The sequence below is a fragment of the Mus caroli genome, unplaced genomic scaffold (assembly GCF_978045245.1).
Source record: "Mus caroli unplaced genomic scaffold, Mus_caroli_1 scaffold_14, whole genome shotgun sequence".
In the NCBI taxonomy this organism is placed as follows: domain Eukaryota; kingdom Metazoa; phylum Chordata; class Mammalia; order Rodentia; family Muridae; genus Mus; species Mus caroli.
The window spans coordinates 19376347-19399209 of record NW_028227269.1 but is presented as its reverse complement, the minus strand read 5'-3'; the positions used below and the strand labels follow the sequence as shown (position 1 = coordinate 19399209).

Sequence of the window (22863 nt, the reverse complement as noted above, 5' to 3'; positions counted from 1 at the left end):
GGGGGCTCGTCCGGGATTTGCGCGACCACCCAGGGGTCCTAGACCCACTTAGAGGTAAGATTCTCTGTTTTTGTCACAGTACTGTGTCTGTATTCTGTTTAGAAATCTGGTGCGATCGCGGTTTCGGTTTTTGCGGACGCTCAGTGAGACTACGCTCTGGGAGAGAGAGTGGTGTGGATAAAGGGTAGACGTACCCAGGTGTCCACCGTCCGTTCACCCTGGGAGACGTCCCAGGAGGACAGGGGGAGGACCAGGGACGCTTGGTGGACCCCCGTGGGAAAAGTCAGGAGATAGTCCTTCTCCTTGACGATCTGTGTCAGCGTTCTGATTCTAGGCTGACTGACTCTTTTCAGTGCCTTTGGTCGACACAAGGTCGACGTCGGTTTTGGTTTCTCTTTCCTCTCGTGTTTGTGTCTGCTTTTATTGTGTGTGTTGTCGAGCTCGAAATGGGACAGACAGTGACGACCCCTTTGACTTTGACTCTTGATCACTGGACTGAAGTAAGGACTAGGGCCCACAATCTGTCAGTAGAAGTTAAGAAGGGACCTTGGCAGACTTTTTGTTCCTCCGAATGGCCGACCTTCGGAGTAGGTTGACCACCGGAGGGAGCCTTTAACTTGCCTCTTATTTTTGCTGTCAGGCGCATTGTTTTCCAGGAAGTAGGAGGACATCCTGACCAGGTCCCCTATGTCATCGTCTGGCAGGACCTGGTCCACAATCCACCACCTTGGGTTAAGCCTTGGGCCGTGGGGCCCTCCGGAATGACGGTGGCAGTCGCAGAAACTAAACCCAAGCCAGCCCGACCCTCGGCTGGTCCTCCGGCACCCCCGAAGATCTACCCCGAGATCGAGGACCTTCCGTGGGCAGAGTCGCAGCCGCCCCCTTACCCTCTGCCACGGCCGTCTGCACCCCCTGCCCAGGCCCCGCCACAGGCCCCTATTGAGAGAGACGGAGCAGTAGGGCCTGCGGCTGGGACACGGAGCCGGAGAGTTCGTAGTCCGGAGGGGGGACATGGACCCGATTCCACTGTCACCTTACCCCTCCGTGCCTATGTTGGTGGCCCCCCACCAGGCCCCGACGAACTTGCCCCATTGCAGTACTGGCCTTTTTCATCAGCTGATCTGTACAACTGGAAGACTAATCACCCTTCCTTTTCAGAGAATCCCTCGGGCTTGACTGGGCTTCTCGAGTCCCTCATGTTTTCCCACCAGCCCACTTGGGATGATTGCCAGCAACTTTTGCAGGTTCTCTTCACCACGGAGGAAAGAGAAAGGATCCTGCTGGAAGCCAGGAAGAATGTCCCAGGACAAGATGGGACCCCCACTAATCTCCCCAATCTTATAAATGAAGCCTTCCCCTTGACCCGTCCTAACTGGGATTACAACACTGCGGAAGGTAGGGAGCGTCTCACGGTCTACCGCCGGACTCTAGTGGCGGGGCTCAAAGGGGCCGCACGGCGACCCACCAATTTGGCCAAGGTAAGAGAGGTTCTTCAGGGTCCAGTGGAGCCGCCCTCTGTTTTCTTAGAACGACTAATGGAGGCTTACAGGAGGTATACACCGTTTGATCCCTCCTCAGAGGGACAAAAAGCAGCCGTGGCTATGGCTTTCATTGGTCAGTCAGCCTCTGATATCAAGAAAAAGTTACAGAGTTGGAGGGGCTCCAAGATTATACTTTACAGGATTTAGTAAAGGAAGCTGAGAAAGTGTATCACAAGAGAGAGACAGAGGAAGAGAAACAAGAGAGGGAGAAGAAAGAGATAGAAGAGAGAGAGAATCGGCGTGATCGCTGCCAGGAGAGAAACTTAACTAGGATTTTGGCCGCAGTAGTAGGTGAAAGAAAGTCAGAGAAAGGACAGTCAGGGTACCTGGGCAACAGGGCAAGAAGACCTCCAGGAGAACAGAGACTTCCACTTGAAAAAGACCAGTGTGCTTACTGTAAAGAGAAAGGACATTGGGCCAGAGATTGCCCCAAAAAGAAGCCAAGAGGACCCAAGGTGTTGACTTTGGGAGAAGACTAGGGGAGTCGGGGCTCGGATCCCCTCCCCGAGCCTAGGGTAACACTCTCTGTGGAGGGGACTCCTGTTAATTTTTTAATAGACACGGGAGCAGAACATTCAGTCTTGACTAAACCGTTAGGACAATTAGGAAATAAAAAGACTATGGTAATAGGAGCTACTGGCAGTAAATTTTACCCCTGGACCACTAAGAGAGTTTTGGAAATAGGGAAAAATCAAGTAACTCACTCTTTTCTTGTGATTCCTGAGTGCCCTGCGCCCCTTTTGGGACGGGACTTGTTAACCAAACTAAAGGCTCAAGTTCAGTTCACCTCAAAGGGGCCAGAAGTCACCTGGGGAGAGACCCCTATAGCGTGTTTAGTTCTGAATTTAGAAGAAGAGTATCGCCTCCATGAGCAGGGTCCCAAGCAATTGCCAGACCCCGAATGGCTATCTGCTTTTTCTGGAGTCTGGGCTGAGCAAGCAGGAATGGGATTAGCTAAGCAAGTACCACCGGTCGTGGTAGAGTTAAAAGCCGATGCCTCCCCCGTCTCGGTCAGACAATACCCTATGAGTAGGGAAGCCAAAGAAGGCATCCGGCCACATATTCAGAGACTGATAGAGCAAGGAATTCTAGTGCCTTGCCAATCCCCTTGGAACACTCCTCTCCTGCCAGTACGAAAGCCTGGGACTAATGATTACCGACCAGTGCAAGATTTGAGAGAAGTTAACAAGAGGGTGCAGGACATTCACCCTACCGTTCCAAATCCTTACAACCTACTAAGTTCCCTCCCGCCAGAGCGGACTTGGTACACTGTTCTGGACTTAAAAGATGCCTTTTTCTGCCTGCGATTACACCCTAACAGTCAGCCATTGTTCGCTTTTGAGTGGAGGGACCCAGAAGGAGGACACACGGGCCAGCTAACCTGGACAAGGTTGCCCCAGGGATTCAAAAACTCCCCTACTCTTTTTGATGAAGCACTCCACCGTGACCTTGCGCCTTTTAGGGCGCAGAACCCTCAGATTTCTCTCTTACAGTATGTAGATGACTTACTGGTTGCAGCCTCAACTCAGGAACTGTGCCTTGATGGAACCAAGAAGCTCCTGAATGAATTGGGTGAGTTGGGGTACCGGGTATCGGCTAAGAAAGCTCAGCTATGTCGCACCGAGGTGACCTACCTAGGATACACCCTCCGAGAAGGAAAGCGATGGCTCACCGAGGCCCGGAAAAAGACTGTGATGCTGATCCCAACCCCCACCACCCCGCGCCAAGTACGTGAGTTTCTGGGGACGGCAGGCTTTTGCAGACTCTGGATACCAGGGTTCGCAACACTGGCAGCCCCTCTATATCCACTTACTAAAGAGAAAGTCCCATTCACCTGGACTGAGGAACACCAAAAAGCCTTTGACAGCATAAAGGCAGCCTTGCTTGCAGCCCCCGCTCTGGCTTTGCCAGATCTGACTAAGCCTTTTACCCTATATGTTGATGAGCGGGCTGGAGTAGCCCTCGGGGTTTTGACTCAGACTCTGGGGCCCTGGAAGCGGCCAGTGGCCTACCTATCTAAAAAGCTCGACCCAGTTGCCAGCGGCTGGCCCTCCTGCCTGAAAGCCATCGCGGCAGTAGCCCTGCTTGTCAAAGACGCTGACAAGCTTACTCTGGGTCAGCATGTGACTGTAATCGCGCCCCATGCTCTGGAGAGTATTGTACGACAGCCCCCTGACCGGTGGATGACTAATGCCCGGATGACCCACTACCAGAGCTTGTTGTTAAATGATCGAGTGACTTTTGCTCCACCTGCCATCCTCAATCCTGCCACCCTCCTCCCCTTGGTGGATGACTCTGTCCCTGTACATCGGTGTGCCGATGTGTTGGCTGAAGAAGCTGGAACAAGAAAAGATCTGACTGACCAACCATGGCCGGGTGTGCCAAATTGGTACACAGATGGCAGCAGCTTCGTGGTGGAGGGAAAAAGGAGAGCAGGAGCGGCAGTGGTAGACGGAAAGAAGGTAATTTGGGCAAGTAGCCTTCCGGAAGGGACTTCAGCTCAGAAGGCCGAGCTTCTGGTGTTGACCCAGGCACTACAGATGGCTGAAGGTAAGGCAATCAATATTTACACTGACAGCCGCTATGCATTTGCCACAGCCCATATTCATGGGGCCATCTACAAGCAAAGGGGACTGCTCACCTCAGCTGGTAAAGATATTAAAAACAAAAAAGAAATCCTAGCCCTGCTAGAGGCTATCCACCTGCCAAAAAAGGTGGCTATTATCCATTGTCCAGGCCACCAAAAAGGGCAGGATCCTGTGGCCCAAGGAAATCAGATGGCTGATATAGCAGCAAAGCAGGCAGCCCAGGGGGTGATGGCTTTGGCAGGAAAGAGTGGGCCCTCATCAGGACCCTCACCAGTGACTCACCCTAATTGTATATTCTGCCAAAAGGAAGCAGTCTTGGTGGGGGGAGGCGAGCCCCAGCCCGGACCTCATCAAGCAGCTCGCCAGGACCAAAAAGAAGAATATGATATCAGGGAGCTCATCTGGACTGCGGACCGGCTTCCTTATTTTTCTCAAAAGCATATCGAGCTATCTGCCAAACAGGGGAGAGAGTTTGTCCAGAAACTGCATCAATTCACCCATCTAGGGGTTGACAAACTCTTGAAACTTATTAAAAATTCCAGGTATCAGATCCAAGGATTAAATGCGGTGGTACAACAGGTAGTGGAGTCCTGTCGGGCTTGTACGCTCACTAACGCTGCCCGACCTTATAAAGAACAAGGAAAAAGGCAACGAGGAAACCGTCCTGGAGCTTACTGGGAAGTTGATTTTACTGAAATCAGGCCAGGAAAATATGGTAATAAATATTTGCTAGTATTTATAGACACTTTCTCGGGATGGGTTGAGGCGTTTCCTACAAAATCTGAGACGGCGCAGGTGGTTGCCAAGAAAATTCTGGAAGAGATTCTGCCTCGGTTTGGGATTCCCAAGGTAATTGGCTCGGACAACGGGCCCGCATTTGTTGCCCAGGTAAGTCAGGGATTGGCCTCACAATTGGGGACTGATTGGAAGTTACATTGTGCTTATAGACCCCAGAGCTCAGGACAGGTAGAAAGAATGAATAGGACTCTAAAAGAGACCCTAACTAAATTAGCCATTGAGACCGGTGGTAAAGACTGGGTGACCCTCCTTCCCTTTGCGCTCCTTAGAGTCCGAAACACACCTGGACGTTTCGGTCTCACCCCTTATGAAATCCTGCATGGGGGACCGCCCCCCCTGACTGAGTCTGGCGGGATATTGGATCCCTGTGCCGACTCTTCCTCACCCTCTGCTCTGTTTACCCATTTAAAGGCCTTGGAAGTTGTCAGAACACAGATCTGGGACCAGATCAAAGAAGCATATGCACCAGGGACTACAGCAGTACCCCACGGGTTCCAGGTTGGAGATTCGGTCCTTGTCAGACGACATCGAGCCAGTACTCTTGAACCTCGGTGGAAGGGACCATACCTGGTGCTGTTAACAACCCCCACGGCAGTAAAGGTAGACGGAATCGCCGCCTGGATTCACGCCTCCCACGTCAAGAAGGCTCCTAGCCAGGATAAAGGCAACCATGAAGACAGCTGGACGGTGGCAGCTACTGACAATCCTCTTAAGCTTCGCTTGCGTCGCAAGAATCACCCTAGGCCTGAAGGACCACAACCCACACCAGCCTCTGACCTTAACTTGGCAGGTTCTCGGTCCTGATTCGGATCAGGTCTTGTATACCACCTCCAAACTGGCACCACCAGGGACGTGGTGGCCAGACCTAGCCTTCTGCCTCAAACAGATTATTCCAGCTGCTAGAAGCACTCCCCCTAATTTAGTAAGAAGTTATGGGTTCTATTGCTGCCCAGAGCACGGTAAGCGGTCCATATGTGGAGGGCTAGCCTCCTCTTATTGCGGCCAATGGAGTTGTGTTACTTCCAATGATGGTGACTGGAAGTGGGCTAGTGGTCATGCTCCTGATAGGGCTGAGTTCTCTTTCCAAAACTCAGGGCCTGGACCGCATGCCATAATGGAACTGTATGGAAGAACTGACTGTCGCTCTGATGATCTAGATAGAATACTGATCAAATTTACAGACACAGGAAAAAAATCAGGACTCCAAGGCATGGATAAGGGGCATGCGATGGGGAGTAGTTTTTTATGACTATAACGGGGAGCCTGGATCGTCAGTCATAGTTCGTTTGAGCATCAGTAGCCCCCCAGCCCAACCAGTAGGACCTAACTCTGTTCTAGCTGAAAAGCCCTCAGTACCGCTTCCTAGACCTACTCCACCAGACAATTTGGCCAAGACTCACACTCCTTCCTTAGATCGGGTTCCAACCACTCCCAGGCCCCCAGACACTGAGAATCGCCTGTTTAGCCTAGTACAAGGGGCATTCCTGGTCCTCAATCGCACTAATCCCAACATTACTCGGTCTTGCTGGTTGTGCTATGCCTCAAGCCCCCCTTATTATGAAGGAATTGCTCAGATCAGGACTTATAATAAAACTTCAGACCACTCTCTATGTCCTTGGGGGGAGAACAGAAAGTTGACTCTGGCAGCAGTCTCAGGAAGTGGACTTTGTTTAGGTCAGGTACCTCGTGACAAACGGCACCTCTGTAACCAGACCCAGGACGTCCAGTCTAGTGAAGGTGGTCAATATCTAGTGCCCCCCAGGGACACAGTATGGGCTTGCAACACAGGTCTCACTCCTTGTGTGTCTACTTCTGTTTTTGATGGTTCCAAGGATTTCTGCATTCTGGTTCAACTTGTTCCTAGACTCCTGTATCATGATGACCGCTCCTTTGTAGATGAGTTTGATCACCGAGTCCGCTGGAAGAGAGAACCTATCACTTTAACCTTGGCAGTACTTTTTGGACTAGGAATAGCCGCTGGAGTAGGTACAGGTACCGCTGCCTTAATTCAGACCCCCCAGTATTATGAAGAATTACGTGCAGCTATGGATATTGATCTTGGAGCTATAGAGCAGTCTATAACCAAATTAGAAGAATCTTTAACTTCCCTGTCCGAAGTAGTTTTACAAAACAGGAGGGGACTGGACTTGTTATTCCTCAAAGAAGGAGGACTCTGTGCTGCCCTAAAAGAGGAATGTTGCTTTTATGTTGATCATTCAGGAGTAATCAGGGATTCTATGGCCAAGCTTAGAGAACGCTTAGATATGCGTAGAAGAGAAAGAGAAGACAGACAAGGATGGTTTGAAAGTTGGTTTAATAGGTCTCCATGGTTCACTACCCTTCTCTCTACTATAGCTGGACCCTTAATAATTCTTATGCTCTTACTTACTTTTGGACCGTGTATTCTCAATAGACTAGTGACCTTTGTAAAGGAAAGAGTAAGTGCTGTTCAGGTAATGGTTCTGCGGCAGCAATACCAGTTTTTGCAAGAAGATAGCGTCTAGCTCTAAGATTAGAGCTTGTCACAAAAAGGAGTGGGGAATGAAGAGTGGAAAATTCCTGGCAACCCGTTAAGGTCATAAACACCTGAGTCATGAGCATCTGGTCCCCAGGCCTCAGCCACTCCCGGAACATACCTTACCTTTCCTGGAACAATCATAATGTTCCAACGACCTCTGTAGAATGTCTCAACGCCCCAGAAGCCTTGCCTAAGGTAGCACATGATCTATGATCTAATTGTTAAAAATTTTTTATGATTTCCCCTCCCTTCCCCTGGTTTGTGGTTTTTTTTTCTTTAAAAGCTCTGTAAAACTTCAGGCCGGGGTCGAAACTCCTCTACTCCTGCCTGGAGCATGAGTCTCGACCCCAGCATGCTGGCCTGAGCTCTCGTCCTGTCTCGTTCTGTCTCGCTTTCAATAAAATTCCTCGTGTGATCACAAGATCCGGTCTCAGTGTCCTACTGGGTGCGCGGCGGTCCCGAGACTTGAGTGAGGGTCTCCCTACGGGGGTCTTTCAACTCTAACTCATGTTAAGCTGACAAAACCACTAACCAGCACACCCCCTATCAAAGAGCTAAGAGAATCCATCTTGTTTTACAGGTGAGCAAGCTGGAACCCTTACAGGGTGTTGCAACTCACCCAGCCACTCACCACAGACTAAATATTGATGGATGTCAGAATCCCAGAATGTGTGTCTGTGGTACAGCTGATGTCTTCTATCTGTCCAGTTGTCTGTCCAGTCTATCTGGCCACCCTTTCTAAGGTCCAAATCACAAGTTTCTTCCAGGCTACAAGGACTCTCTCTGATCACTGATTTGCATATCCAGACTGAATCTGTCTCTGTCAAACAAGGAAAAACCTTTGACTGTTCCCTGTGCCTGAGGATGTAATAAACTCTGCAAGCCGAGTCAGATACACCTAGTGGGAAACTAAATAGCTCTCCCTGGCTCCTGTTTGGACCTAGGGCTCGGGCACAGGAATGCAAAGACAGATCCATCCCAATTCCCCTTCTCAGGTGCCCTACCTGGCTGTTTCCTTCCTTCTAACTCAGGAGCACTGCTCCCCAGTCCCTTACTTCTCTAATCCTCCTTCCCGAGTGAATAGTCAACATAGATTTTCACACTAAGACACATGGCTCCCAGCCCTGATGTGAGGTAAGATCAGTTAAGTAGAATGCTGAAGAATATTCATGAGGCCTGGCAAAATGTCTTTAGTGCACAAAGGAGCTTATTACCAAGCTTAATTGATCCTGTGGACAAATGTGGTGGAAGGAGAGAATGGACTCTAGCAAGTTGTCCTCTGACTATGAACACCACCCATGTATACAAATACAGAAACAAAATGTTTAACAACAACAACAAAAAAAGACAACCGTGGGCAGGTTCCAGGTCCCAAGGTTCTGGTCTGTCAGGTGTGTGAGTGCTGCTATCTACCTTCCACTCATCCCTGGGTGGGCATCTAAGCCTCTGACCCACTCTTTGGGAGTTGGCAAGGGGCAGCTCTACCTGGGAGTCCTGGAGCTACTTTGCTAAAGCCACCGGGTTTATGGGAGAGGGATGAAGGAAGAGGTTCCCAACACTAACAAGAGTGAATGCAGCCTTGATGAGCAGAGACTGTCTATGGTTTTAGAGCTTTATTATAGAAAGGCAGGGGGAAAGAGAGAAGAGAGAGAGAGAGAGAGAGAGAGAGAGAGAGAGAGAGAGAGAGAGAGAGAGAGAGAGAGAGAGAGAATATGAAGAGAGGTGGCCAGGGCCAAGAGAACAGCATAACCCAAATGGCCGAGTTATACAGGGATCAGGCTTGGAGAAGGGAATCTAAAGTCTAGCTCCCCGGAAGGAGAAGTTTAGGGTAGAGGATGGGGTGAGAAGTGCTAGGAGGAGCCATAGGTACTAAGGAATGCTGGGAGAGCTGGAAGGAGCCATAGGTACTGAGGAATGTTGGGAGAGCTGGGAGGAGCCATAGGTACTGAGGAATGCTGGGAGAGCTGGGAGGAGCCATAGGTACTGAGGGATGCTGGGAGACCTGGGAGGAGCCATAGGTACTGAGGGATGCTGGGAGAGCTGGGAGGAGCCATAGGTACTGAGGGATGCTGGGAGACCTGGGAGGAGCCACAGGCACTGAACAACACTCCTCCCTGGTCTCCTAGAGACCCTAAGTCTATTCTTGGATGGTGTGCTCATGTCTTCCCCCTGAGCATGGGGGCCTGGACTCTAGAAGGTAGATTCTGCTGTCAAGGGAGGCAGTAGGGCTAGTGACAAGCTTTCTTCTGCCCTATAAAGCAGAAGTTTCTGTACCTGTATCTATCTGCCACTGACTCTTCCTTTAAGCAAAAACCCTCTGGCTTTTAGAAACTGAAATCCCAGAACTACAGTCCCAGCCACCTTGTACAGTGCCTAGGTTTGGCACTGGTCCTGAACTGGGATTTTATTGTGAAAAGGAGGCAAGAATCCTCCCTGGGGTGGCAGACATCAGCAGAAAGATCTAACTACCCCCCTCTACCATCAGAGAATGTTCAGAAGCCAGAGCTGGGCAGCAGGGTCCTGAGAGGACAAACACCACTGTACATAGTTGACACGGGGTTCTTGCTGAATAGTGCCTGACCTAGTCTGGGCCCCTCTGGAGATTTGGGCGTCACCCATATCTCACAAATAAACTCCCTTACTACTTCCATTAGCCAAATTAGGATGCTGCTTCCTTGGAACAAAGAGCCCGTTGGCTGTGAAGTCAGTGGAAGGAGCAAAAACAAAAAATGAAACAAAACAAAGCAAAACAAACAAACAAAAAAAACAAAACAAAAAAAAAAAAAAAAAAAAGCAAAGCAAAACACTTGTCCTTCATGGGACCAGCCAGTCTGAAGAGCATGTTCAGATCTAGGGAGGGTTCTGGGTGTTCTTCAAGCCATCTCCTGGCCTGTAGTCTTGTCAGTCTTCAGTAGCCAGAGAGGCAGCAATGTGCCTGAGATTGGGTCTCCTGGAATGCAGCTCCTTGGGCCTAGCCCCAGGCCACAGCATCACAGTACTGGAGTGTGGCACCTTGATTCCTACACCTCTCCTGTGGCAATTCCTTTGGGAGCTGAAGCTTGAGAGCCTTGGTCTTAGCCTTCAATGCAAGCCTGGAGCAGCCCTTGAGAAGGCAGGGCTCTCCTAATGAAAAGAGACTGAAGTCTCCCAACATAAAAACCTTTATTTTTCAATGAGAAAACTGAAGCTGGATAGCCAAGTGGTTTATTCAAGAGCCATTGATTCGTGAGAATGGGAGTGTAGACCATAGGATACTAGAAGACAGGAACATTGTTCTGAGAAGAGGGAGCCCACAGCAAACACTCTAGATTGCACCGCGCTAGAAAAGCACAGAGTTCATTGTGTAGATAGGGCAGGTTGGAGATGCAAACTCTGTGGGAGTTATTAGATTGGAAAGCAGGAAGAAATTGTGACTGTCGTGGCAAGACCAAGGTTGTTCTAAAGACATACTTGTGCCCTCCCTTCAGCTTTCTGAGAACCGTGACAATGGACCCCAAGGAATGGAATTTTCACCAGGAATTTCAAGCTGACATAGGGAAAGTGCTGGGACCCTGACACTAGCTAGAACAGGACTCTGTCTCTACTGCTGACAGCCTGCAGGACAAATATGGGGAAGGGTTGTGTGCCGAGAAGAGACAAGGATGGGTCGACCACGGGCTGAATCTTGACCACGACTGCCAAACCTAAACCCATCTGTAGTCAGGAGCAGAGAGAGATGGATCCTGGTGCTCAGTTGCTTTCTCCATTTTATTCAGCCCAGAATCCCAACCTACAGAAGGGTGCTACCAACACTTAGGGTGAGTCTTTCCTTTTATATGGTGCTACCTAGAAATTCCCCTGCAGACATGTCCACAGCTTTATCGTCTACGGAATTCTAGATTCCATCAAGTTGACAATCATTATCCACTGTCACAGAGCCATCGGTGAGTAGGTGGTGACCCTTGTTAGTGGGAGCACTGGACGTGCAGTCAAGGGACCTTGTTCTTGCAATGGCCTTGCTGGTAGTCACACTTGTGGAAAACAGCCAGACTCTGCTGTCCTTCTTGCTTAGCCCTGGGTTCCAGCACCATATAAAATGGGTTTGGAGGGACATGATTGTGATGCTAGTACTTGCAAGCAGTTTGTTATTGTTTGTTTTTCAAGACAAGGTTTCTCTGTGTAGCACTGGCTATCCTGGAACTCACTCTGTAGACCAGACTGGGCTCCAAATCAGAGATTCAGCTGCCTCTGCCTCCTGAGTGTTGGGATTAAAGTCCTGCACCATCACTGTCCAGCTCAAGATTATCTTTATATCAGACCAGCCTGGGATGCATAAGACTCTGTTTCAAATACAACAAACAAACACAAAGCCCCAGCATCTCCCAGAACAGTAGTTAGTTTAAGATGACTGTACCATTCATCAGTGTCTTCTTCACTTCCTGCGGCTATTGTAAAAAAAAGAAAAATAATGTCAACAGTTAGGATGACTCACATGGTAATGTATCATCTTAGCATTCTAGACGCTAAGGGCCAAGAGCAATGTGCTGAAGGGGTTGATTCCATGTGAGGCCATGTACTGGCTGGTTTTGTGTTGTCAACTTGGCTAGGGTTATCACAGAGAAAGGAGCTTCAGTTGGGAAAGTGCCTCCAAGAGATCCAGCTGTGGGTCATTTTCTCAGTTGGTGATCAAGTGGGGAGGATCCACTGTGGGTGGTGCCATCCCTGGGCTGGTGGTCTTGGGTTCTATAAGAAACCAAGCTAGCAAGCCAGGGAAGCAAGCCAGTAAATACCACCCCTCCATGGCCTCTGCATCAACTCCTGCTTCCTGACCTGCTTGAGTTCCAGTCCTGACTTCCTTGGTGATGAACAGCAATGTGGAAGTGTAAGCTGAATAAACCCTTTCCTCCCCAGCTTGCTTCTTGGTCATGACGTTTTGTGCAGGAATAGAAACCCTAAGTCAAGCCTGGAGGCCGAATTTTGCCCACGCCTCTCTTTGACTTGTGTTTAGCCATCTTCCCGTGTCTTCCTTCTTCTAACCGTATTTGCTTCTGGGTCCAAATTGCCTTTCCTATGAAACAAATGGAGCAAAAGTCCTTGCAGGCTGAAGTGATGACAAGGTGGACAGAGTGCTTGCTGTGTGAGCTTGAGGTCTGGGATCCTTTTCCCAGGACCAACATAAGAAGCCAGGAGTGGCCCTGTAAGCCCAGCACTGTAGTGGGTGGAGACAGGAGGATCACTAGGAGCACTGGCCACCTGACTAGCACCAACTTCAGTGAGATAACCCCTGCCTCATACATTAAAAAAGTAATTATTAGAAGTCCTTGATTGTAATGGCTTTTAAACCAAACTGAAAATGAAAAAGAAGAAAGGCAAATTTTTCTTCTCAGAAAGACACGGATGCTATTAGGATACACACACTGTGCTCACTTCAGCCAAGATCTTATTTCTAAATAAGGCCACACACTGAGGCACTGGGGCCAACTTCTTCATAGCTCTTCTCGGGGGAATACAGGGTGTTAAATGATTTCCAGGTGTAAGCACAGATTGCATGCGGGGAGCCCGGGATTACAGTGACAAGCCTAGATTCTAAGTTTCAGCTCTGTACTGAGTGAACAAGCTGCTGACAAGGGGAATCGGGACCTGCACTCACTGATTGTTGGTCACTGTCTTCTGAGTTGAAGGTTTCCTAGAGTTTTGCAGGAGGCACAGGTGGCAGGCATAAGATGGCAAGGGTTTGCCATCCCTGATTTGTGTGATTTCTCTTCACTAGGCCACGGATGTATAAGAAGTACTTGGTAACTTACTTTCTTTCTTTCTTTCTCTCTCTCTCTCTCTCTCTCTCTCTCTCTCTCTCTCTCTCTCTCTCTCTCTCTCTCTCTCTCTCTCCCCTTCCTTCCTTCCTTCATTTCTTTCTTTCTTTCTTTCTTTCTTTCTTTCTTTCTTTCTTTCTTTCTTTCTTTCTTCCTTTCTTCCTTTCTTCCTTTCTTCCTTTCTCTCTTTCTGACTGTCTGTTCATCTATCTATGTATCTATGTATGTATGTATGTATGTATGTATGTATGTATGTATCTATCTATCTATCTATCTATCTATCTATCTATCTATCTATCTATCTATCTATGTCTATCTATCCAACTATCTATCTATCTATCCATTGTGAGACAGGGTCTATGTAACCCGGTCTGGCCACTATGCCCTGTAGATGCAGTGCTGAGGGTAGAGGTCAGGGCCTCAGGTATGCTTAGCATTTACTCCATTGAGCTACATCCTGACTCTCTTTCAAAAATTGATTTTATTTCTTTCTGAGACAGGTTCTCTCTATATAACCTTGACTAGCCTGGAACTCATTATGTAGGCCAGGCTGGCCTGAAACTCACAGAGATCTGCCTGTCTCTGCTTCTCAAGTGCTGGGATTAAAAGCATGTGCCACGATACATGGCCCAAGAATTGAATTTAAAACATGTGAATGTTTATTTTATTGTCAAATGAGCCGGGCACTGGTGGCACATGCCTTTAATAACAGCACTTGGGAGGCAGAGGCAGATAGATTTGTGAGTTTGAAGCCAGCCTGGACTTCACCATGAGCTCCAGGACAGCCAGGGCTACACAGAGAAACCTGTCTTGGAAAGAGAAACCTGTCTCATAAAAAAAAAAAAAGTATCAAATGAGCATCCTTTCCCTACTTCTGAGTTTTCAAGGCCATTTACAAATTTGTTTTATTACGATTTGTGTGTGTGTTTGTTTTCTTTGTGCATGCATGTGCACATGTGTGTATGCATGTACTGTGGTACATTGAAGTAAGAGGACAACTTTCAGGAGTAGGTTCCCTCCTTCTACCATGTGAGTTCTGAGATGGAACTCGGGGTGTCAGGTCTATGCAGCAAGTATCTTTATCTCTGGGCAGTCTAACAGGCTCTACAGGGCCATTTATTTTCTTAAGGCAAAACATAGGTACATTAAGCAGGGAGAGGAGACTCAACCTCAGAGTTCTGGTGTGACAGTCATGAGAAGCAGCAGTACATGTTATCCAAGCTCAATCAGTGAATGGTCCCAGCTCAGGACCATTCTCTACCTCACCTAACAGGTTCCACATAACATCTCAGTTAGCCCCATTACATACCCAGTAGCTTTTCTATCCCAGTGTTTCAAACTCCTTCCACAATCCTTCCCAAAACACAGGGCCAGCTCTTAACAATACCTACTTCTGGTACCAATTTCAGTTTCTATCTTAGTTACTTTTCTGTTAGTGTGATAAAACACTGACCAAAAACAATGTGAGGACAGAGTGTTTATTTCAGCTTACAGTTTATGGGCCATCTGGAAGGGAAGTCAGGCCACCAACCCAAGGTAGGAACCTGGGGGTTTGTGGACTGCATCCTGGCTTGCTCCCCCTGGGTTGCTCAGTTTGCTTTTTTTTAATATTCCCCAGCATCACTTCCATTGAAATCAAGAATATGCTCAATGGTCTTGCTTATAGGCAGTCTGATAGAGGCATTTTTTCTGTTGAAGTTCCCTCTTCTCAAGATGGCTCTAGCTTGTGTCAAGTAGACAAAAAACAAACACAGAAGACAGGGATTCTGTCACACATCTTGCAATAATAATAAATGTATAAAAATATATCTTTATAGAGCCATTGAGTAGTAGCGACTTAGTGAGCTGTCCTGTGGGAGCTTGGAAGGGAATATTGTCTCAAGCTCTCAAGCAGTGCAGACAATGGAGACCTGGCTTGTGGGCTTTCAGAAGGATGTTTGAGAATCCCTTGAATATTCTAAAAGGCAGTTTGTATGGTATATTTGAATTAGAATCTGTGGGTCTTGTCAATTGGAGTTGAAAAATCTGGTGTGATTAATAAGAAACCAGTACCACTAAACTGAAACTTTTGCTTTACTGGGAAAATAGAGAACTGATCAAAAGTAGCTGGAACTGAGAAATTAGTGGTGATTAAGAAGAGACCATCATCGCTGAGGTGAGGTTTGGGAGTGTTTCCTTGGAGTAAGCACACTAAAGCTGTTGTTCAGAGGGAGCCAAGCCAATAGGCCATGCTGGTAGCCAAACTCAATAATGTGTCAGAGTCTCTCACATCTAACTGGTTTTGAAGACACAGTGGGGTCATGGAGAACAGCTGAAGCTTGGCACTCTGAGAGGCCAGCAGAGGTCATCCGTGGTAGGAACGCCTCAGCTGTGGTAGGAACCCAAAGACTGAAGGAGCCATGGAGGGAGGCTGAGGATTGTCACCATATGTCAGGGTCCCTGAAGAGAGACCAGGAGGCTATGTGAAGGTGCAGCTTTTAGAGCCCCCAGAAGATAGAGATGTCAGGACAGTGAGGCCACTGCCCATGAGAGCAGATGCTGTAGAGTGGAGATGGCCTGTGCCTATGAGTTGAGAAGAATTTGGGTGTTTTAAATGTCAGAACCTGTGAAGCAGAGTTGCATAGGATTTCTGGAGCCCAGAAGAACATGAGTGCCAGGCCCTGGGGACTGAGTTATTTGCGTGGTTGGAGTTTAGCTTTGCTTTCCTCAGACTATGGCTACACCCTGAGTCTTCTCTCATGAAATGAGAAAATATTATTATTATTTTATTTCACAGGAGGCCACAGTTTAAACACATTGAACTTTTTTTTAAAAATGGTGTATTTTTAAAAAGACTTTGGACTAAAAGTCTCAGAAAATGCAAAGATGGTTGGACTTTTAAAGTTATTCATGCTGTAATATTGATATTGATATATGAAATATTGAGGATAAACAAGGAAGGAAGAGTTCTGGCTTAATAGTAGTGTGTTGGTGTAACAAGTTGACAGGGGCCAAATGTTCTGATTGACATAAGCTAGAGTTATCTGGGAAGCAGCACCTCAGTTGAGATGATGCACACATCAGATTAACTGTGGCAAGTCTGTAGGGCATTTTCTTGATTGGTGATTGATTGGAAGGTCCCACAGTCCCATCCCTAGACAGAGGGCCCTGGGGTGTATAAGAAGGCAAACTACCACCAAAGGGAGAAAGCCAGTAAGCAGCATTTCTCCATGGTCTCCACTTCAGTTTTTCCCCCAAGTTCCTGCCTTGAGTTCTTGCCCTGACTGGCCTTTAAGATGGAGAATAAACTGTAGACTGGATAAACCCTTTCCTCCCTAAGTTGTTTTTGTTCCATGTTTTATCACAGCAATGGAAATGTAACTAAGACATTGTCTTCTTAGGTCATGACACTTTTCTGTCATTTGACACTCCAGTTGAAGACCACTTCCTTTTCATCCCCACAAAGGACTCTCCTATGCTGACAATATCCAGACCCATCTTTACAGATACCTTCCTTTGACAAGTCTTCCTTTTAGAAAGAAAGTTCTCTCAAAAATCATGTCACGATAATGACCCAAGCTGCTATGACAATTTTTCAAAAATGGAAACTAATAGAAAACCTGCCATGGATAAATAGGACCTAGATCCATCTTGGAGCTCTTAATTCAGCATTGGGGAGGATGGGCTTCTGAGCTGCAGCCATGCAGATGCCCCAAGAGACATATGACTCATCAGTAGCCAAGTACATACACTGCATTAGGCCAGCCATGACAGCTAGTTAGCATCTAGTTAGCATCTGGATACTGGTGGAGTCACACTTTGTTCCCTAGTCTGTTTCCTCATTGGAAGACAGAGGCAAAAATATGAGACTGAAGCTGCTAATTTTCTTTTCTTCTCTCACTCTCTTTTAAAGGAAAAAATCCTTTATGTGTCTGTGTGTTTTGCCTGCATGTATGTATGTGCACTGTGTGTGTGCTTGGTGACTGTGGGGGCCAGAAGAGCACATCTGCTCATCGAAGCTGAATGGCAAACAGTTGTGAGCTACCATATTGATGTGGGAACTGAACCTCGTTCCTCTACAAGAGTAGAAAAAAATGTCTCCTCACTACTAAGCTATAGCTCCAGTCCTCTCTACCCGTTCTTCAACATTAACTTTCACTTCAAAAGTACACTCTCATCTGAGTCATCTGAATGTTGTCAGCATAGGAGAATCCCTTGCAGGGACAAAAGGGAAGTGTTCCTCCCTGTGAGCTCTCTGGAGTGTCAAATGGGGAACCAGGGCCATGACTGCTTGTGGAAAGAAGACAGTGCCGTAGTTACTTTGCTATTGCCATGGTAATACACTGACCAGATGAGTAAATGTACATTTACAGTTAAAATAAATGTCTAAGAACAGGCAGAGATGGCTATAGAGGTGGATGGAGAGATGGCTGGAGAGGTTGCTGGGGAGATGAATGGAGAGATGGCTGAAGAGATGAATGAAGAGATGGAAGGGAGATGAATGGAGAGATGGACGGGAGATGAATGGAGAGATGGCTGGAGAGATGAATGGAGAGGTGGCTGGGATGATCAGTGCTCAAAGGCAGCTGTGCACATTCTTTCATCTAAGCCGGTGGTTCTCAAATGTGGGACATAACCCCCAATCAGATATCCTGCATATCAGATACTTGCATCAAGATTCTTAACATAAGGCAGGCGAGGTGGTGCACGCCTTTAATACCAGCACTCAGGAGGCAGAGGCAGGCAGATTTCTGAGTTCCAAGCCAGCCTGGTTTACAAAGTTAGTTCCAGGACAGCCAGGGCTATACAAAGAAACCCTGTCTCAAAAAAAAAAAAAAACAAAAAAACAAAAAAAAAAAACAAAAAAACAAAACAAAACAAAAAAAAAACAAAAATCCAAACAAACAAACAAAAGAAAAGATTAATAACATAGCAAAATCACAGTTATGAAGAAGCAACAACGTAATTTGATTGTGGGTGGGGGTCACCACAATGTGAGGAGCTTCATCAAAAGGTCGCAGCATTGAGAACCACAGCTCTAAGATGAAGTTGCTGCTTCTATATAACTTTATTTACACCACGGGTTAACTGCCTACAAATGCATAATAAAGTCATGGACTTAGAGTCACAAGCACGAGGATATAAAGTGGCTCAGTGTGAGCAGAGGCCCTTGGTGAGTACCATTCTTGGCTCTCAAGAGCTGAGTGACAGTAGCCTGGAGAACAGGCCATTTGCTAGAGGAACGAGGGCCTGTCTGCCACAGCACACCAAGGGAACAGCAAGCTGTTGTCATTACATACACTTTGCATGGATGTTTTCTCTTACTTCACAGGACTCTCGATCCATGCTACAGAAAAAAGAAATTGAAATCCACTCACTTTTTCTCTTTTTGTGGTATCAGGAAGTAAATGCATGGCCTCATGTGCACTATGCAAGTATACTACCCCCGAGCTATACCCTCGTGCTCATTTTTATTTATCTTGAGGCAAATAAATAAGGCTCACTATGTTGCCTAGACATGCCTTGAAATTGCAATCCTCCTGCATCAGCCTCGTGTGTAGTTTGGCATAACAAGCATAACCTAGACTGGGGAAATGCCAGAATATGAAGTGTTTTGGTCCAGAGCACCGGGATATGTGGTGGGCAGGGATTCCTAGGATCTTTGGTTAATTTTAGATTTTATCCTTTCCCTGGGCTCTCCTAATCTGCAGAGATGAAAGCAGACAGGCCCCAGAATTTGTGCAGTGTCTCATCAATACCAACAGATCCTCCAGGCTTCATCTTTTTCTTTTTGCTTGAGACAGTCACACTGCAGCCAGGCTAGGCTGGTGTGGACTTCCTCATGTAGCCTAGGCTGTCCTTGAACTTGTGACAATGTTTCTGCTTCAGGTTCCCAAGTGTTGAGTCTGCAGGTGCAAGTCACTGGGCCTGGCAGCCATTTCACTACTGGCTGTTAGAGGGCCTTAGTTACCTTTCTATCACTGTGCTAAATACCATGACCAAGACAACTTATAGAGGGTTGGAAGCTATGCTGGTAGAGTGAAGGGATGGCAACAGGACACTGAGGCAGCTGCTGGAAGATCACATCTTGATTTTGCAAGTAAGAGGCAGAGAAGAAACACTGGGAATGGCAGGAGTCTTCTGAAGCTTAAAGCCCACCCCCATAACACACCTCATCCAACAAATCCACACCACCTAATCCTTCCCAAGCAGTTCCATCAACTGGAGCCCCAGTATTTAAATATATGAGACTATAGGAGCCATTCTCATTCAATCCACCATGCTTGGATTGACTGCAGATATATCTTCAAATAGAGGTCATTCCAGGAGTCTCTTTCTCATCAGGACTTGTTCATTGAGATATTTGTGCCTAGGCTTCCTGGCTAATGAATAGTTTGAAAATCACACTGGTTTGCCTAACAACAAATCCCCAACAAACTGAATTTCTCAAGAGGGATCCAGGGACATTAACAAAAACTGAGTCCAAGGCTGGATTATTTGCCCTTTAAGATTAGATTTAGCCAGAACACACTGGGTAACCTGCAGTGAATAATCTTGTTGCCCCCAGACCACTTAGCCTTTGGGCCAGTTATTCCTGAGAACAGAAATCTCCTTACAATGGCTGTATAGCTCCCAGGATCCAGACACCAGTGAGACAGTCTCTTCCCCCAGGGATTTCACAGTCTGGTGGAGACAGACAAGGGACCAAGGAAACATAAGGAAGCAAGCAATGAAAGATTCTATAGTAGGCTGGGTGAGCTTCAGAGGGCATGGACCATGGTGAGGATGAAGGAGCAAAGGCCAGGGAGGCTGGAAGAGCCAGCAAGATTCAATAGGAAAGATGCTTGTGCCAAATAGAGAGCACAGATTATAGTTCTTTAGTCCTTGGATGAGGTATGGAAGATTGAGGGAGTCAATGGGCATCCGCAGAACTTCAGGACACTCTCTAGGAGATTCCTGGGATCCAGGCTCAATCTCCATCCAGGTTACTTTTGCTGGTTACTGCCCTGCTCCCTCCATCACCTATCCTACTGATAATAGTTTGTCCTGTAGAATGTGTCACCTCAGCTCTAAGAGGTAGAGATAGGGACATTTCATAGCTCTGTTGCCTTGGATGAACACAGTGTCTGGAAGGCAATGGCCTCACCATGCTCTTCATTGTTGTGAACAAATGTGTAAGTAAGTGAAAGAATGAGCAAGTGGGTCAGAGAATGGAAGGTGCAGTAAGCCATGCACAGACGCTTGTGTTATTGTCCTGATGGTTTTAGGGAGATGAGATCACACATTGTCCTGGTTAGGACACCATGACTAAAAGCAACTTGGGGAGGAAAGGGTTTGTTTGGCTTCTTACACTTGCACATGTAGTTAATTCATCATCAGAGGAAGTCAGGACAGGAACTCAAACCGATCTGGACCCTGGAGCTAGGCCTGATGCAGCAGCCATGAAAGAATGCTGCTTTCTTGCTTGCTTCTTATGGCTTGCTCAGCCTGCTTTCTTATAGATCCCAAGACCACCAGCTCGGGGAAAGCTACCACTCACAATGGGCTGGGCCCTTCTCTATTAATCATTAATTAAGAACATTACAGATGAAGGCATTTTCTCAATGGAGGTATGACCCCGTCCCCGAGATGACTCTACCTTGTGTCAAGTTGACATAAGGTAACCAGCACACACATGAACTTAGGGAGCAGAGAATGGGTTCCAATTGCTGAGAACAGAGGAAGAAATTGGGTGGTGGTGTTGGTGTTAGTGATGTTGGCAGTGTTGGTGGTGGTGTTAGTTGTGATGGCGGTGGTGGTGGTGGTAGAGGCAGTCAGGACAACATGCTCTTGAGAACAGCATGTCACCTCTTTTCTGGGCTTCTTCAGTATCAGATAAGGGACCGTGCTTTTCATGAAACCCTGAAACAGGGTCTGATCACAAGGTCAGTGAGGAAAGCCGGAATCCAACTCGTGCTCGTGACCTCTGGGCTCTCCCAGCCAATACAAGATCAAGTGGAGTGTGGAACGGGTGTCCAGGGAACCCTCAACTGGAAGCCTGCTTGAGATACATAGGGTGAAGGTATCAGAGGCCCAGGGAACAGTCTGGAGTTTATTCTATCTCCTCTCATCCCATCTGCCTTAGGTGTCTTTATTAATCCTGGGGACTGAGTGGAGAGTTGTCTCCCAAAAGAGTGGATACTATCCTGAGAGCATGATGCTCCAACAGTGAGCTAGCCTGGGGAAACACTTTGTGTCTTTTTTTTTTTATTATTATTATTTTCGAGACAGGGTTTCTCTGTATAGTCCTGGCTATCCTGGAACTCACTTTGTAGACCAGGCTGGCCTCGAACTCAGAAATTAGCCTGCCTCTGCCTCTGCCTCTGCCTCTGCCTCTGCCTCTGCCTCCCAAGTACTGAGATTAAAGGCATGTGCCACCACTGCCCGGCTTAATACATTGTGTCTTACCCAGCGAGCTAGCCTGGGGAAACACATTGTGTCTGTCTTTCTTCCCTGCCAGAACAAGTAGGCTGCCTATGACTGCTTCCCTGCCAGACAACATCTGTGAGTAAAGGATGCTGAGAAATCTGATGTCACCTCTGTAATGCTCTGTCAGGACAGCCCCTGCTCTCAAGTGCCTGTGGGAATCTCTGGGGCATGTTTTCAGATCTTAAAAGATTCTATGCACACACACTGTTGAAGGTGAATCACCTGGGAAGTCGCAGACTGAGACATCTTAGTTCCTGTTAAATGACTCATGGGTGCCCTTTAAAAGAGAATGAAACAGACATGTTTTGATGGGGAAAACACATGAAGAATGCAGCTGTTTTTTCCCAAACAGCCATCAATCAGCCCATCTACTTTAGGCTAATGAGGGGAAACACACCCAAAGCTCCCAGTTGACCTTCCCCATGAGGATTTTGTGTCCTGGTCCTGGGCCCAGAGTTGGGGTAGGGGGTAAAGAACCTGGCCCTGGGGGAAAGGGAAACAGCTTTCCCAGGGCTATTTAGAAAAGATGCTGTGTCTACAGTCTGCTGTGCTTGTAGGCGAATCACTTTCTGTAGCAGTATAATAGATAATCCTGAGTCCCCTTATGGAACATTTACTATATGTACAACACAGTTCTGTGCGTTGTAAAACCAAAGTTTTCTAGCCTTGCAAAGGAAGAACCAGGGCTCAGAAAGAGTTAGAGACTTGCCATGGTCACATAGAGGATGTCTCTGTGGGGACAACCAGGCAGCAAGTTTCAATGTCTATCTAGAGTAGCAGGTCTCAGCCTGTGTGTCGTAACCCATTTGGCACACGTCTATCTCCAAAAATATTTACACTACAATTTGGAACAGTAGAAAAAATTAGTTATGAAATAGTAACAAATATAGTTGGGGGTCACCACCATATAAGGAACTGTATTTAAGGGATGAACTATATTTAAGGATGGCAGCATTAGGAAGGTTGAGAGCCACTGCTCTAACTGTACCTGATGGATAAAAATTTACTTAGATTTTATTTATTTATTGTGGATGGGTGTCTTGCTTGCATGTATAGCTTTGCTCCACTCAAGTGTCTGCTGACTGCTGGGGTCAGAAGAAGGCATAGGATCCCCTAGACCTGGAGTTACAGATGGTTGTGAGGGGCCATGCAGGTGCTAGGAATTGAACCCAGGTCCTCTG

The 22863-nt window shown here is 47.3% G+C and overlaps 1 protein-coding gene across 1 annotated transcript; it reads left to right on the top strand.

The window, feature by feature from the left end:
* The first annotated feature begins 446 nt into the window (after positions 1-446).
* LOC147001164 (uncharacterized) lies at positions 447-21259 on the top strand. Its single transcript, XM_085830437.1, is given in 3 exon segments — positions 447-1647; positions 1650-2464; positions 21083-21259. Coding segments are annotated over 3 exon segments (2193 nt in total).
* The last annotated feature ends 1604 nt before the right edge of the window (positions 21260-22863 follow it).